We start from the raw sequence: 17,294 nt of genomic DNA on the forward strand, positions 1-17,294 counted from the left end.
AATTTGAAGATCAGGGTCAATTTTACTTATTTTGTCTTCAGGGAAACATGCAAGTATCTTCTGTAGCTTCTGATAGGCAGTACTCAATGAAAAGAAAACATGATATTTAGGAAAAATAAGAAAAATGTACACATCTTCATTCTGTTCAAAAGTTTTCACCCCCTAGCTCTTAACACATCGTGTTTCCTTCTGTAATAGTTGCATATGAGTCCCTCAGTTGTCCTCAGTGTGAAAAGATGGATCTCAAAATCACACAGTCATTGTTGGAAAGGGTTCAAATACACAAACATGCTGAACAACCAAAGAATTTGTGGGACTTGAAGGACTTTTCAGTCCATGCAATTTGTATGATCTCCCTTATTTTGGTAAAATAATGACCATTTTGCAGATTCCGCAAGGTGTATATAAACTTTTGACCCTTAACTGTGTATAAGGCATTGCAGGGTTAAACATTTTAGTGGGTCCAAAAGTACAACTTAAAATTCTGTGATATTATTCATCAGTTCTCATGAAACCAAACATCTGTTTAATGTCTGAGGTGCATAAAACCCACCACGCCCTGCGTTCACTTTGTGGCCTGACTCAGCAGATAACATTGCCTAATCTCACTCTTCCACCCTCTTATTCCACCTTGAGAAATGCACCTATTGCTCCATATCCTGTTCTGACCCTTTTTAACACTCTAGTGTTGATCATTCCTCAGCCTATACGTACATAATACACCTGTGGTTATATGTGGTGGCTTCACATGTTGAAACATCTGCCTACAGGCTTCAACCAGCATTGAAAGTATTTTTATTGTAGTTCCAGTATTATGAAATGTGTGATTCACTGAAGCCTGATACACAGATAGGAATGATTCACATCAAGATTAACCTCTGAATCCCTGAAATGTGGGCAACTAAGTACTAAAGCATGTGTAAGCTGAAATTTTAGGCAGAATCTGTCCGTCAGCACTGATAATGCAATGTAAACCGGTTGTTAGGAGCAGCAGTCACATTAGCAGTATTATCATTCAGTTTTGCAAAAGTCTACTGTCAGTTGTCAATAGTGTAGTGATGTATGAAGCACAGCTCACACAAAAATAACTCATTTCTGTTGCTCAATATGGCAGATTCAGAAAACAAACTTGAACACAAAAATAACTAATTCCCTAATGAACTGTTTGCCTAAGACAGGGGTTTTCAAACCTGTCCTGGAGCCTCCCCTGCCCTGCACATTTTGTATGTCTCCCTTATTAGGCACACCCAATTCAGGTCTTGCAGTCTCTACTAATGAGCTGATGATTTGAATCAGGTGTATTAGATGAGAGAGACAAGCAAAATGTGCAGGGCAGGGGAGGCTCCAGGACAGGTTTGAAAACCCCTGGCCTAAGACATTCTGAACATTCTGGGAATGTTAGAATAACATTCTAAAAACCAAAAACGAATGGTCTGGGAACATTAGAGTAACGTTCTAAAGACCAAACACTAACTTTCTGGGAATGTTAAAATAGTGTTAGAATAACATTCTACAAACCAACAACTAATGTTCTGACAACATTATATTACCATTCTACAAACCAAGAAAATAACTTTCTAGAAACCAAAAAACGAATATTCTGGGAACATTAGAATAACATTCTTAAAACAAAAAATGAACATTCTTGGAACATTAGCATAACATTCTAAAAACCAAAAACGAATGGTCTTTGAACATTAGAATAATGTTCTAAAGACCAAACACTAACTTTCTGGAAACCAAAAACCAATGTCTGGGAACATTATAACAACATTCTACAAACCAAAAACTAATTTTATGGAAACCAAAAACTACTGTTCTTGGAATGTTAAAATAACATTCTAAAAACCAAACATTAACTTTCTGGAAACCAAAAACTAACGTTCTGGGAATGTTAAAATAGTGTTAGAATAACATTCTAAAAACCAAAAACGAATGCTCTAGGAACTTTAGAGTAACGTTCTAAATACCAAACACTAACTTTCTGGGAATGTTAAAATAGTGTTAGAATAACATTCTACAAACCAACAACTAATGTTCTGACAACATTATAATAACATTCTACAAACCAAAAAAATAACTTTCTAGAAACCAAAAACGAATATTCTGGGAACATTAGAATAACATTCTTAAAACAAAAAATGAACATTCTTGGAACATTAGCATAACATTCTAAAAACCAAAAACGAATGGTCTTTGAACATTAGAATAATGTTCTAAAGACCAAACACTAACTTTCTGGAAACCAAAAACCAATGTCTGGGAACATTATAACAACATTCTACAAACCAAAAACTAATTTTATGGAAACCAAAAACTACTGTTCTTGGAATGTTAAAATAACATTCTAAAAACCAAACATTAACTTTCTGGAAACCAAAAACTAACGTTCTGGGAATGTTAGAATAATGTTAGAATAACATTCTACAAACCAAAAACTAACTTTATGGTAACCAAAAACTAATGTTCTGGGAATAACGTTCTGGGAACAAAACAAAACAAACAAAAAAAACATTTTGGGAACATTAGAATAATGTTCAACAAGCAAAAAAAAAATAATCTTGGAATGTTATAATAGCGTTCTACAAACTAAAAACTAACGTTCTGGGAACGTAAGAATAATGTTCTAAAAAAGATTAACATTCTGAGAACAAAAAAATTAAGTACTGGGAACAATTATAATAACATTTCACAAACTAAAAACTAATGTTCTTGGAGCATTAGAACAACTTTCTAAAAACCAAAAACTAGCATTCTGGGAACGTTAGAATAACATTCTACAAACCTAAAACTAACATTCTGTTAATGTTCTGGGAAACCTGTATGAAAAGTTGAAAATATAATGAAACTCAATGCAAAAAACCTTTTATACTGCTTTGTCAACATGTAAATGATGACAGAATTTAAATGAGTAGGGGGGCATTTAATAAGAATCACACATTCATCAGCTACTTTTGTCACAGTCACACCCAGAGGTCATTGACGTCAGTTAACATAATTCTTGGTAATGTGGGTTTTTTGTAAACTCTCAACGATAGCTTATTGGCCTCTGTCACAGCTTCCGATTTCACAGTGACTTCCTTTCACCCCTTGAGCGACAGGAAGCCCACACTGTCCATCATCAGTTCTGGCAGAAATCATCGAGAACTGTTCATTGGTTTTCACAAACTAGGTCACAATCCAGCTATTGGCTAATGCATTGTGCAAATACTGGAATGAATAGTAGTCTTTTGTTATGAGGCACAGGAAGTGCACACATCGACCAATGAGGAAACAAACAAGACATCTGTGAACTTGCATTATGGACATAAAACATCACTTTTGTTCTTCAAAAAGTATCATAAAAATGAGACTGCGCTTCAGCGTTTCAAAGAGTTGCACTGCAGTGCATTTCTGCCAAATTCATTATGCATTTTCATCTTAAAAAAAACAAGTCAGACATGTCACATCCAGAGTTGTCTCTCATTCAAACTCTGTAATGTTTTTAGTTTGATGCTTTCACAAATGACACCCCAAGAATCTACATGTCTGATCATGTCACTGTGATTTTACACAGACTATTTATGACTCTTCCGTGTGAAATACTGCAATGTTTATGCCAATATCTGCTTCTTTAGTATACAGCTGTGTTTTTGTTCAGTGATAGTTGTTCATTAGCCCCTTGTTTGTCTTGAACAGTTAAACTGCCTGCTGTTTTCAGAAAAATCCTTCAGGTCCCACACATTCTCTGGTTTTTCAGCATTTTTGTGTATTTGAACCCTTTCCATCAATGACTGTATGATTTGGAGATCCATCTTTTCACAGAGAGAACAACTGAGGGACTCATATACAACTATTACAGAAGGTTCAAACACTCACTGATGCTCCAGAAGGAAAAACAATGCATTAAGAGCCGGAGGTTGAAAACTTTTGAACAGAATGAAGATGTGTACATTTTTCTTATTTTGCCTAAATATAATGTGTTTTCATTTAGTACTGCCCTTATGAAGCTAAGGAAGATACTTACATGTTTCCCAGAAGACAAAATAAGTTACATTTATCCTGATCTTCAAATTAAAAAAAAGTTTTCACCCCCTTAATGCATCATTTTTACTTCTGAAGCATCAGTGTGCATCTTTTTTTTTTTTTTTTTTTTTTATGCCAGTTGTGAATGTGACAATATTACACCAAACATATAACACGTAACAAAAACGAATTAAATAAACGAGATGTTGCAAGTTGTGAATGTGACAGTATTACACTAAACATATAACACGTAACAAAAACAGAATAATTAAATTAAAAAAGAATGACATTATTTAGATAAAGAAGCCAGATACACACTCAATTTCAACATATATAGTGATATCCAATATTATAAGTGCATCCATATAACAGTGCATGTATTTCTATATCTGTGAACAATTATGATCATGTGTGTATGTGAATGCCTGCGCATGTGAGCCAGTTATTGCAACTTGAGGTGGGAGAGGTAGTACCTAGGTGAAATAATGTCTAACAGATTAATAATAATAATAATAATAATAATAATAATAATAGTAGTAGTAATAATAGTAATAACAGATAAAAAAAAAAAAAAAAGGAAGCCCTTGAAGATATCAGATATTAATAGCAATAATAATATCCATAATTACTATAACAACAATAACAACAACAATAATAATAAAAAATGACAATAATAATAACAACAAGTAGGAGATTTATGGAGATCTGGAAAGGGTGGAGGACAATCAGAAAGGCAAGTAATATTATAATTTTGTATTGAATTATAACTTTAAAAAATAAGAATGAGAATAAATAATAATAATAATAACAATAATAATAACAATAATATTGATTTTCTTTTTTTCTTTTTTCCTCCCCCTCTTTCTCCTTCTTCCCCTTCCTTCTCCCTTTTTCCCTTCCCCTCTTGCCTTTTCCTTCCCCTGGCTTGCCTCTGATCCCCCCCATGGCCACCACACGCCACGTATGAACTTTAGTGCCGGAGGGAAAAAGCAGCAGGGCCCAAAGGCCCCCCACCCGTCCCTCAAAACCCTAGCCATCCCGTCAGCATCTACATGCCTCACCTTCCTTATATGTTTGTAATTTATAGAGATTTATTTATTTACTATTATTTTTAATATATATATATATGTATATATATATATAATAATTATTAAGTGTGTAGATGTGTAGAGGATTATGTGTTTCGGCTAATTTGTGATGCATTAAAAAGGCAAGATGTGAGGGCAGCCCAGGCCAAGGACCTGACCCACCCACACAGCCCACCTACCCTATATGTATGTGTATATATTCGCACATTTTTTCTTTTTTCTTTATAGTCCTACTTTTATATAAATATATAAAATCTAAATTGAGCATTCCAATAGGTGTGTTTGTATTACAGCTAATAGATGGTGCATTAAAATAGTGAGACATGCAGGCCAGAACCAGCCAGGGAAAGAGGTCCCTGAGACGCAAGCTCAGGTGAAAAGGAGCGGGGATACACGCCCCCGGCCCCCACCCACCCATATTTCAAATTCACCACATTAGTCATGGACCTGGATGACGTAGCCCTGCGGTGACCAGATCCCCCCCCCCCAAAAAAAAAAAAAAAACAGAGGAGGAGAAAAAAAAAAAATATATATATATATTAGGGCCGGGACTTTAACGCGTTAATTTAGATTAATTAATTACACAAAAATAACGCGTTAAATTTTTTTAACGCATTTTAATCGCACTAAGTTTTGCACCGTGGAACGTTTCTCACAGGATGAGTTTCGGCGGACCGATTATACTGGAGCACAAACTAGCGTTCAGACAAGCCAAAGAACTTATACCAAAGAAGCTGCGTCCGTCCTAAATAGTATTGTTTGTCCTAAATCGTAGTATGTTTAAAAAGTATTCCATAGATTCCCGGATGGTCTACTACTTAACGATCAATGCACACTCTTAACTGTTAATATTGCCCGCAACACACTGCGCCCTGAACGAGGATTCGATTAGAACTACAAACACGCATAAAAAGTGTTAAAAAACTACAAACATGGAGGATATACGCGACCAACGGATAGGTAGAGAAAGGGGTTTGAGTGATAAATAATCAGTGTGTAATCTGATAAAAACTATTTTTTAAATGTTAAATGCCTTATATTCCATGTGCAGCAACATTTATAATGATAGGTTTGGTGTTTGGTCATTAACGTTTAAATGCATAATTAAGCAAACACAAGAGTTCTCGGAATGAAAGACTGGTTAAAGAACGTGCCTCTTGTTACACATAATGGCAATCTTGCACTGGTCTGTTGGACTTGGTTGAACAAAAATAAACAATATTTTGTTGCTTAAGCTTATGTATTCAGTCATTATTCAACGGTATACTAAAAATCCATGTAAAAATCTTAATTCTCACTGTTCTCAGGTCAAATATTTACATGCGATTAAAATGCGATTAATTTCGATTAATTAATTACAAAGCCTCTAATTAATTAGATTAAATTTTTTAATCGAGTCCCGGCCCTAATATATATATATATATATATACATACATACACATACATACATACATACACATACACATACATATACATATATATATACATACATACATACATACACATATACATACACACACATATACATATACATACATACACACATATATATATACACACATACATACACACATACATCTAACTATAAATAATAATAATAATAATAATAATAATAATAATAATAATAATAATAATAGTAATATTAGGCGGGTATATGTATACACATACATACACATACTCACATATATATATATACATACATACACCCAAGCCCATACACACACATATTCATATACGCATACCTGCACGCATATACACATAATTATTAATTGGTTAACCTTGCTGTTGTCCTCCACTTATCCCAAAAACACTCAAATATTAATATTCAAATTAACACAGATAGGTGATGATGCTTTTTAGGGGTTGGTCTCAGACAAAGAAGGTCAACAGATTTATGACTGTTGGAGGGTAAGGAGAGATGACCAAAAGGGGTGTAATTCATCTGTAGTACTGTAAAATGAACTGGAAAGATTTTCCATCGAAATGTAATCAATTAATAAATTCTTCCAGGATGCGATATGTATGGAACTTCTTGATTTCCAGTTCATGAGGATAGTTTTCTTGGCGATAGCTAGTGCCACTAGGAGTAATTGACTGTTAACATTATTTAAACTGATTACAGATATATCGCCTAGTAAACAGAGTGATGGAGAAACTGGGATGTGACATCCCATAGTGATGGATAGTGATTCAATGACATTTTCCCAAAATATTTTAATTGGAGTACAATTCCAAAGGGCGTGTATATATGTGTCTGGGTTATTTTGGGTGCAATGTGAACATGTTTCTGAAGAGAATCCCATTTTAAACAATTTTTGTCCGGTTAGGTGAGATCTGTGAAGTACCTTGTACTGTATAAGTTGCAAATTGGGATTTTTTGTCATGAAATAGATATTTTTGCAAATCTGTGTCCAGAAATCAGCATCAGGAGTGATAGATAGGTCTGATTCCCATTTCGTATTTGGTAGACTTATTGTGTTGTCTGATTTTATTATTATTTTAGATATTTTGGAGAGAAGCTTTTTTGAGGATGAAATATTAATTAATTCTAAAATCGATGGTGAAAGGTCAAGATTGACAGTCCGAATATTGATTTTTGATTGGATAGATGATTTGAGTTGTAGATATTCCAGAAAACTATCACTCCTGATGCCATATCTCTGGACCAAGTGTGAAAAGGAAGCCAGATTATTACTTTGAAAGATGTGCTGAAGTTGTGTGATGCCCTTCTCAGCCCATGTGCGCATGTTAAGTGGCTTTTTATTAATTGTAAAATCTGGGTTATTCCAAATGGGGGTGAATTTTGATGATGCAAGTGGAGTGTTTGTTAACTGGTGAAATTTCCACCAGGCTGTCAGAGCTGTTGCTATAGTTGGTGATTTAAAACAGGAGTGTTTTTTGATTGTCTGAGTCATAAATGGTAAATCTGAAGTGCTAATGTCTTTACAAATTGTTTGCTCAATATCTAGCCATGTGCATTCTAATGTATTTGGGTGAATCCATTTATATATATATTGAAGCTGATTAGCCAGAAAGTAGTGGTAGAAGTGTGGTGCTTCCAATCCTCCTTGTGTTTTGGGTTTCTGTAGAGTAGTCAATTTAATTCTAGGGGTCTTATTTTTCCAGTAAAATTTGGTAATGATTGAGTCCAGAGATTTAAACCAGATGAGGGTGGGTTGTATTGGAATCATTGAAAATAAGTAGTTTATTTTAGGGAGTATAGTAATTTTTATTGCTGATATTCTGCCCATAATGGATAGTGGTAAATTCATCCAACGTTGAAGATCGTCATTTATTTTCTTGAGTAATGGGGTGAAATTAAGACTAACTAGGTCTGACAGCCTAGGGGAAATATTAATACCTAAATATGTGATGTGATTGGTGCAGAAAGGGATAGGTGATATTTGAGATGTCACATCCAAGCTTTTATGGTTTAAAGAGAGAATAGATGATTTACTCCAGTTGACCGAGTATTCGGAAATATGAGAGAATGAATCAATAAGCTTAATTGTTTCTTGTAATGATGATGGAGGATCTTGTAAATATAATAGTATGTCATCTGCGTAAAGGCTGATTTTGTGCTGTATGTTTAATGTTTGAATTCCTTTAATGTAACTGTTTTGACGGATGGCTGCTGCCAGTGGTTCAATAAAAATGGTAAATAATGAGGGGGAAAGTGGGCATCCTTGTCTAGTACCCCGGTGCAGTGTGAAGCTACGTGATGTTAGTCCATTGGTGATAACAGTGGCTGAAGGTGATGTATATAAAATTTTGATCCAATTAATGAATGACTCCCCGAAACCAAACCTCTCTAATGTGGAAAACAGGAATTTCCAGTTTACCCTATCAAATGCCTTCTCTGCGTCTAAAGTGACTATGATGGTTTTTTCTTTATGATTTGAAGAATAATGCATTAAGTCGAATAGTCTGCGTGTATTGGTGGATGCTAGTCTTCCTTTAATGAAACCGGTTTGATCTGGATGTATTATAGATGATATGACCTTTTCAATTCTGTAGGCTAATACTTTAGTGATGATTTTAATGTCAGCATTGATCAGAGAGATGGGACGGTAGCTTGATGGTAATTTGGGATCTTTATTTGGTTTGAGGAGAAGTGAAATTGTAGCTGTATTCATGCTTGTTGGTAGTTTTAATTTTTGTTGTGACTCAATTAACATTCTGAAAAAGAGTGGTGATAAAGTGGACCAAAAGTGTTTGTAGAATTCAGCAGGGAATCCATCAGGACCTGGTGCTTTATTATTAGGCATATGTTGCAATGCTGTATGAAGTTCATGTTGTGTTATGGGAGATTCAAGGCTATTTTTTTGGTGTTCATTCAGTTGTGGCAGAGTGATACTATTGAGAAAAGAGTTGATGTCATTCTGATTTGGGTCTTTTTCTGCTGAGTATAATTTGCTGTAGAAATTTTGAAAGATATGCTTGATTTCATCAGGTGAGTTGGTAGATTTCCCTGCTGAGTCTACAATAACTGAAATGGTTGCTTTTTCCTTGTTTTGTTTAAGTTGATTTGCCAAATATTTGCCAGATTTGTTACTATGATGAAATTCTTCTTGCCTAAGCCTATGAATCAAAAATTGAGTGTGTTTGTTAATTATTGAATTTAGTTTTAATTTGTATTCTCTTAATTTGTTTTGCGTTTCTTCTGTTGGATTGTTTATATTGATATTTTGAAGTTGTTTTATTTTTTGTTCCAATTCTGCTTCTTGTTCTTTTTCCTTTTTTTTTTTGTAAACGGAATATGAAATTATTTTCCCTCTAAGTACTGCTTTTCCTGTTTCCCACAAAAGGGAGGGAGATGATTCAGAGAAGTCATTCATTTCTAGAAAGAAAGCCCACTCCCTTTTAAAATAACTGTCAAAATCTGGATCTTTCAGGAGAGATATGTTAAACCGCCATCTGGTAATAGGGTTATGAGATTCAGTTCTGTTCCATTTTAATGTTACTGGGGCATGGTCACTAATGACAATAGGATGGATTTTTGATTCTGAAATATTTGATAAGAGAGAATTACTAGTGAGAAAAAAATCAATACGGGAATATGTATGATGGACCGGTGAGAAAAACGAGTATTCTTTAACATTTGGATGTTGTAATCGCCAACTATCGCCAAGACCAAAATCACTCATGAACTGTTTTATGATTTCTGCTGACTGGCAAAGGCGTCTATTACTTGAATTATTTGATCGGTCTATTGCTGGGTTAAGAACTGTATTGAAATCCCCTGCTATTATGACTGGACAATTAGAAAGATTTGAAATGGTGGAAAAGAAGTTTTGAAAAAAAGATGGGTCGTCTGAGTTTGGGCCATATAGATTGCCAATTGTAACTGGTCTATTATTGATTGAGATGTTTATGATAATAAATCGTCCCTCTGGGTCTATAACAGTGGTATTATGAACAAATGGGATTTTTTTATTTATTAGAATGCATACTCCTCTTTGTTTTGTATTGTAGTGAGCTGAGAATAACTGATTGTATTCGGATGATTTGATTTTATCTTGATCTGAATCTGATAGATGTGTTTCCTGTAAAAGGCATATGTCAGCTTGTAGTTTATTTAAGTGATTCAAGACTTTGACCTTCTTTGATTGAGAGCCAATTCCACGGACATTCCAGGTTAGAAAATTGATAGACATGTTATGAAATTGAAATTACTGTAAAGATGTATGAGTGGTGTGTGTAGCTGAGTGTGCATATAATAGAGTGTATACATTTACCGTGTGTACATGTGTGTGCATGACATTTTGATGTTGTTGACAAGCTAATGTAACTGAAGAAACCCAAATGACAGTGTGTATGTAGCAAAATAACAATAACAACCACAACAACAACAACAACAACAACAGCAGCAAAACAAAGACCATAAAAAAAAAAAAAAAACAGTGTGAGATAAGGTAAATAGGTTCGGGGGGCGTGAGATCTAGGTGCAATATATATTACATTAAATGATATAAAATGAAAGGTGGAGACTGATGGAAGGAGAAGAGGGAGGAGGAGGAGGAGGAGAAGGAAGAGAGAGGGATACTGGGGAGTGAGGTAAGGATAGATTATTTATAATCATCAGTTATTTGCTAGTTCTGAAATGGGGATGAAAAAAAAGAAAAGAAAAATCAGAAAAGCCAGGGAGTAATGCCTCTGTCACGATATAACTGTCCATTTATGTAAAGTTTGTCCACAGAGATGATTGCCTTTTTTCCTTCATTCATCATTTGTTTTCTGATTGGGAAGAGGTGTTTGCGACGTTCCAGTATGTCCCTTGGGTATTGATCATTGAGTCCGTAGTTTGTGCCTTTGAGTTGTTTGCCTTGCCTCTGAACCAGTTCTTTTTGTTTGTAATGTTCGAATTTTGCGATGATTGGACGTGGGCGATTGTTATTGTTTTGAGATCTGATCCGATGCACGCGGTGAAAAGTGATGTTCTGTACAGTATCGGCTGGTAACTTGAGTTGTTTAATCATGAAGTCCTTTACTGATTTTTCGGGATCGTCTGGGGTTTGTTCCGGGATGCCTGTAAAAACTAAATTGTCCCTCATGCTACGTGATTGTAAGTCCAGAATGCTTTCTTTCATCGCTTTGTTTTGTGAAACCACGGAGGTGAGTTCGGCTGTAAGAGTGTGAACGGAGTCCTTTAAAAAGTTATTTTCCTTGGTGAGAGTGTCTATCTGTTCTTGACTGAATTCTAAACTGTGCCGTAGTTCTTGAAAATCCTTATGTATTACTTCTATTAGCGCGATCCTTGCATCGAGTCCGGAAAGTTTATTTTCAATGGAGAGTAAAATGTCGCTTACCTCAGTGCAGCACGGCGGTTTTGGTGATGTGGATGGTGTACCTGTGCTGGAAAGTGAGCTGGGACGGGGTCTCTTGTAGTTTGGAGTGAGGTTGCCTTTACTTTTTTTGTTGTCATCTGCGTTATCCTTGTTCATGGTGCTGTAAAGTTTGTTATAGTGCGTGTCGATGTATTCCTCAAGGTAATCCAGATTGCAAAAACGTTATGGTCCAGTTTAGAAACGGGATGTAAATACGGTATGGTCCGGTTTTCAAAACGGGAGAGAAAGGGAAAAAAAAAAAGAGAGATAGAGGGAGAGGAACGACCAAAAAAGAGAGAGGGGAAAAAGTTGTTTGCTGAATGTCTAGCAGCAGTGGGCCGCCATCTTAGATTATGCACCTGGTCTCGTAGATTCTCGCGTTACTCAGCCATCAACTACCAGCGCGCCACATTTCATCAGTGTGCATCTTAACCTACAGTCTTTAGCTGCATTTCCATTACCCTTTAATTTGCGAAATTGAAGTTGCGAATTGAAAATATGCCTAATAGAAACCTGTCAACTGCACAAAAACTCCCATATATCGCAAAAAAGTTTTTACGCTCGCATAAGGTGGTTTTTCAGGCAATTTAAAAAATAAGTATTTCGCAAAACAGCAATGAAAACTTTTTTTTTTTCGCATTTACAGGTCACATTCGATTAAATATAGCCAAAATCCAACTAAAATCTGTTGCCATGACTTATCGCAAGAGGAAAAAAATAAGTTTTAGTGGCATAACATCGGTTAATGGAAACGCCGTCATTTCGCAATACTTTTTAATCGACTTTTGTAAACATTGCCAACGTTTTATGAATCTGTAAATACGCCTAGTTTTGGAAAGGGTTCAAATACACAAAAATGCTGAAAAACCAAAGAATTTGTGGGACCTAAAGTATATTTCTGAAGAACAGCAGGCAGTTTAACTGTTCAGGACAAACAAGAGACTCATGAACAACTATCACTAAACAAAAAAACACAGCTGTGGATCATTCAAGTGACAACACAGTATTAAGAATCAAGTGTATGTAAACTTTTTATGAATGTAACTATTATTTTCTCTTGTGGACTATATGTAAACATCTTTTATGTAAATATCTTATTCAGGTCAGTACTAAATAAAAAATAACATGCATTTTGCATGATCCCTCTTATTTTGGTAAAACAATTAACATTTTGCAGATTCTGCAAGATGTAAACTTTTGACCTCAACTATATTATACCATTTTCTTTCTTTACAAGTGCATCATTTGCATTGCTTTCCATTACTAAGTTATTTCTGCTTTTAACTAGAATTAGTTAAGCAAACCGTCACTGAGTCAGTTTGGCATTTCTGTATTTGAGGCTGTGATTGGCAAGGGTTCAAACCACATTTATGTGCGCTACGTGCCAAACTACAGGTCTGATATGGCAGCAATGGTAATGTTCTCTCTTGCTTTATGTCTTTGTTAAAGAACCTCAAGCATGAAAAATGAAAGCCTAATGAGGGTAAAAATCATGCTCACTGGGTTGTTTTATGGGTAGATGGCCTTGAGGAGTTTTTAGTTTTCAAGCTTTTCCTCCCTGTCCTAAGGCATAATTATGTTGATTTCACCATTACATAAATCACATCAAATAGAAATAGCATCACTGTCTTTGCAAATAAAATTTCTGCAAAATAAAATGCGCCATGATTTTTTTCAATTTTTCAGATTGCTACTAGTATTGTTCTGTGATCATTATTTTTTTTTTTACTATATATATAAATATATATATATATATATATATATATATACACACTTATTTATTTTTATTTTTTTTGCATAGTGTGAATGGTGGGAGCAAAAAACAGCAATTTTGAACTTATTTATTTAGGTTATAAATCAAATTTAAGTAGTTAAGTTTTGCTATTTTCATGTGTGTTTATACCTTAAAAAAAATTAATTAATTTGTCACGCTGGACTATTTAGGAGTACTTAAGTCACCTGCAAAATGCAAAAGAATAAAATATAATAAATATTTTAACAATTTTAAATTTAAAGGAAACTGCAATATAGCTGTTTTCCCCAAGCATTCATATGAATGCTAACCTAAAATCCTAATGATTTTTAAATTTTTGTTCCTGATATTTGTCAAGTATTCTAATGTATTTGCCCTAGGATTTAATCTCCTACTCTTTAGCCCACAGATCAGGTCATAAATAGCTGGTTAAGTCCTATCCGGTCTTTGCAAATCTCATTGGCCCGAGTTTGGAGGAGGGCTCAAGCTACTATAAAAGATGAAGTGATGTAAGCTTTCACACAATGCTTCCTGCAGCTCAGCTGAGCAGGTAGTCCAAGACATCACAAACTTGTGTCCTTCAATACAATTAAACAAAAAAAGTTTCTAAGCATTTCATCGGATATTCCCATGCTCAAAATGAAAGCACAGTAAGATTTTTTTGTATTTCAAATTTTATTAAAAAAAGATTGATTTACTAACTTGTGTAAAATTGTTAAAACCACCTATGTCTGTGTTTTACAGCATCAGCTGAATTTAAAGCGTGTGACTACTTTGGAAGAGAAGAAAATAATTCTGAAGGACGGTTTTACAATTATATGCTGAAGATGACTTGTGCAAAGTAAGTTTATTGTCTGATTAAGATAAAGGGTTAACCACAGTCACTGAAAACCTGGAAATACTGAATAACAATGAAGAAGTGTGGTTTCAAGGTCTGGATAAGTCATGGAAAGTGTTAGAATCAACAATATTTCTGAAAAAAACAGCTGTTCTGAAACATGTTTCTGACTAGAAAGTACTGTTTGTAAGTGTAAACATTACAAACGGCTGAAAAGCTAATGGAAAACTTGAATTAAGTGGTGTAAAATGAAACCATAAAGTAAAAACAAACATGAAAATCATGATTTCTTCATATTTCTGTACCTCCAGTGTGATGTCGAGGTTTGCCCCACCTGTGAGGTCCGTGGACATGAGCGTGAGTTTCAGGTGTAGAGGATCCCCAAACATCAACCACCTGCTCGGCGTGTCTTCCCCCAAACCCCTGCGGCCCTGCATCTCCCATCAGCCGGTGTTTGGGTACAGACACTCCCCTTCGACAGGCCTCATCACCGCCAAAAGCAGCCGCAGAGAAAAACGCGTCGCGTTCGCAGACGCCAAAGGACTTTCCCTCATCACGGTGCGGCTGTTCTCCGAGAAAGAGGACAAAATCCCAAGAGAACCGGTGAAGATACCAAGACTGAAGAAGTTGGGCTGCACTAAGGAGGTTGTTAATAATACTTCAAGGTTGAGACTCGGCTTCGAACAGCCTTGTAGAGATTTCCAAGCGTTCAGAAGTCGGCTTCAGGATCACATGGTGGTGTTGGAGAGCTGTAATGTCACCAAATGCTGCATTTTGGGCACCGTGCGCGTTAAGAACATTTGTTTTGAGAAAGCGGTGCAAATCCGTATAACTTTCGACACCTGGCGCAGTTACAAGGATGTGCCGTGTACTTATCTGGAGCAGAGTTACGGGGAACCTGGAACTGATGTGTTTGAGTTTAACATCGGCGTCCCTGAGCTGATAGATCCGGGCGAGCGCATCGAGTTCTGCGTGTCTTTCTTACCTGCTGCGTTCGGTGCTGCTCACTGGGACAATAACAATGGAGAAAACTACTGTATTCATGTTTGTGAGGTGTGACTGGGTGTGCTGTTTTCTAATAACTGGCTGTACAAACCCTAAAACTATAAACTTTGCACTTTGTCATTAGCTTGCTGACCTGTTTGGCACGTACTGACTGAAAAAAAAACTGTGCCACGATCACAGAGTGGTCTCAATGTATTTTATAAACTTATTTGTAATACTTGGCAAATCAACACACATACTGTGGACATGTTAAGTTATCTTAGGAATGTGCTATTTATTTTTGTAAGGTTGAGCACTTTAGCATGTTTATAAAACACTTTCATACTGTGGGTAACTTTAAAGTTTTTAAAGTAAATATTTTATTATATAAAATAAAGAATAATGAACTTGCTTCCTACTGGTTATTTTCTCTTGCGTTTATCTATTGCTGTTTTGTCTCAAAGAAGGTTTCTGTGGTTGAGAACAGCCTAAAATAGTATAACATGTGTTTTATTATTTGTGACCCTGGACCACAGAACCAGTCATAAGTAGCACAGGTATATTTGTAGCTATAGTCATAAATACATTTTATGGGTCAAAATGATCAATTTTTCTTTTATGCCAAAAATCATTAGGATATTAAGTAAAGATCATGTTCCATGAAGATATTTTGTAAGTTTACTTCCATAAATATATCAAAAGGTAGTTTTTGATTAGTAATATGCATTGCTAAGAACTGCATTTGGACAACTTTTAAAGGTGATTTTCTCAATGTTTAAATAGTTTTCCACCCTCAGATTGCAGATTTTCAAACAGTTGTACACTCTTAACAATAAAGGTGCTTCACCATGCCATAGAAGAACCTTTTAGTCTAAATGGTTCCATAAAGAACCTTTAACATCTGAAGAACCTTTCTGTTTCACAAAAGGTTCTTTGTGGCAAAAGATTGTTCTTCAGATTATAAAAAGATAATAAATAGACGGTTCACTGAATAGTTCTTTGTGGAACCAAAAATGTTTCTTGTATGGCATTGCTGTGAAAAACCTTTTAAAGAACCTTTATTTTTGAGAGTGTATCTCAGCCAAATAATGTCCTATCTTAACAAACCATCAATGGAAAGCTTATTTATTCATCTTTTAGGTGATGTGTAAATCTCTTATTTTTATATTTATTTATTTTTTTGATTATGACTGGTTTTGTGGTCCAGCATCACATTTATGGTGTCCAGTTGGGTGACAAATGCTAGCTAAAACCATTTCATACAGGACACAAACTAGGATCAAGGAGGTTCATTCAAATCCCAGGACGTTTCTGTCTTGCCCACTAAGTATAATCCATTTAAATCTATTAATTCCCTGGATTGGTACCTGACATAGGCCTTTGGATTGACGTGGGAACCCTTGATTGGAAACGTTTATGCAGTTTGAGAGGTTTGTTCATTTATGCATGTTTTAGATTTGTGGCTACCATTGCATTTTAAGTGGAAAACTAACCGCAACTGATATCTTTAATTTGACCTCCAGGACACACTGCTGTGCAAAATGCTTTGCAGAAGCCGTAAAGAAATCATTGCTGCTGGTAGGGAAATTGAGAGCTTGTGTTGTAAATGATTTATCTCTGTGAAAGTGTTAAGGACGTGCCGGGCTGCAGCACAGATAAATCCTGCGCTCTCAGCTGCAGACAGACAGACAGAGAGATCAGCGCTTGTTCAGTCTGATTATGAATGGCCTGTTCATAATCAGCCCTGATCAGATTATGTTAGATGCAGACATTGGATATTACCACAGAGGTTTGTCAAT

At 35.4% G+C, this 17,294-nt stretch overlaps 1 protein-coding gene across 1 annotated transcript; it reads left to right on the forward strand.

The window, feature by feature from the left end:
* The first annotated feature begins 14,205 nt into the window (after positions 1-14,205).
* Positions 14,206-15,907, forward strand: ppp1r3c2b (protein phosphatase 1 regulatory subunit 3C2, duplicate b). The gene is made up of 3 exons (XM_073819760.1): positions 14,206-14,323; positions 14,418-14,514; positions 14,823-15,907. The coding sequence occupies exons 2-3, from the start codon at positions 14,492-14,494 to the stop codon at positions 15,568-15,570; spliced, it is 771 nt and encodes a 256-aa protein (XP_073675861.1). The 5' UTR covers positions 14,206-14,323; positions 14,418-14,491; the 3' UTR covers positions 15,571-15,907.
* Positions 15,908-17,294: the final 1,387 nt, after the last annotated feature.

Source organism: Garra rufa, chromosome 15 (genome assembly GCF_049309525.1).
Source record: "Garra rufa chromosome 15, GarRuf1.0, whole genome shotgun sequence".
NCBI classification, from domain to species: Eukaryota; Metazoa; Chordata; class Actinopteri; order Cypriniformes; family Cyprinidae; genus Garra; species Garra rufa.

What these genes read in the sequence shown, in the direction of transcription:
- ppp1r3c2b (XM_073819760.1), top strand. Translation starts at nt 14,492, where the DNA reads ATGCTGAAGATGACTTGTGCAAA. An exon ending in CTGAAGATGACTTGTGCAAA is followed by an intron (nt 14,515 to 14,822) that starts GTAAGTTTATTG and finishes CTGTACCTCCAG; the next exon opens with TGTGATGTCGAGGTTTGCCC.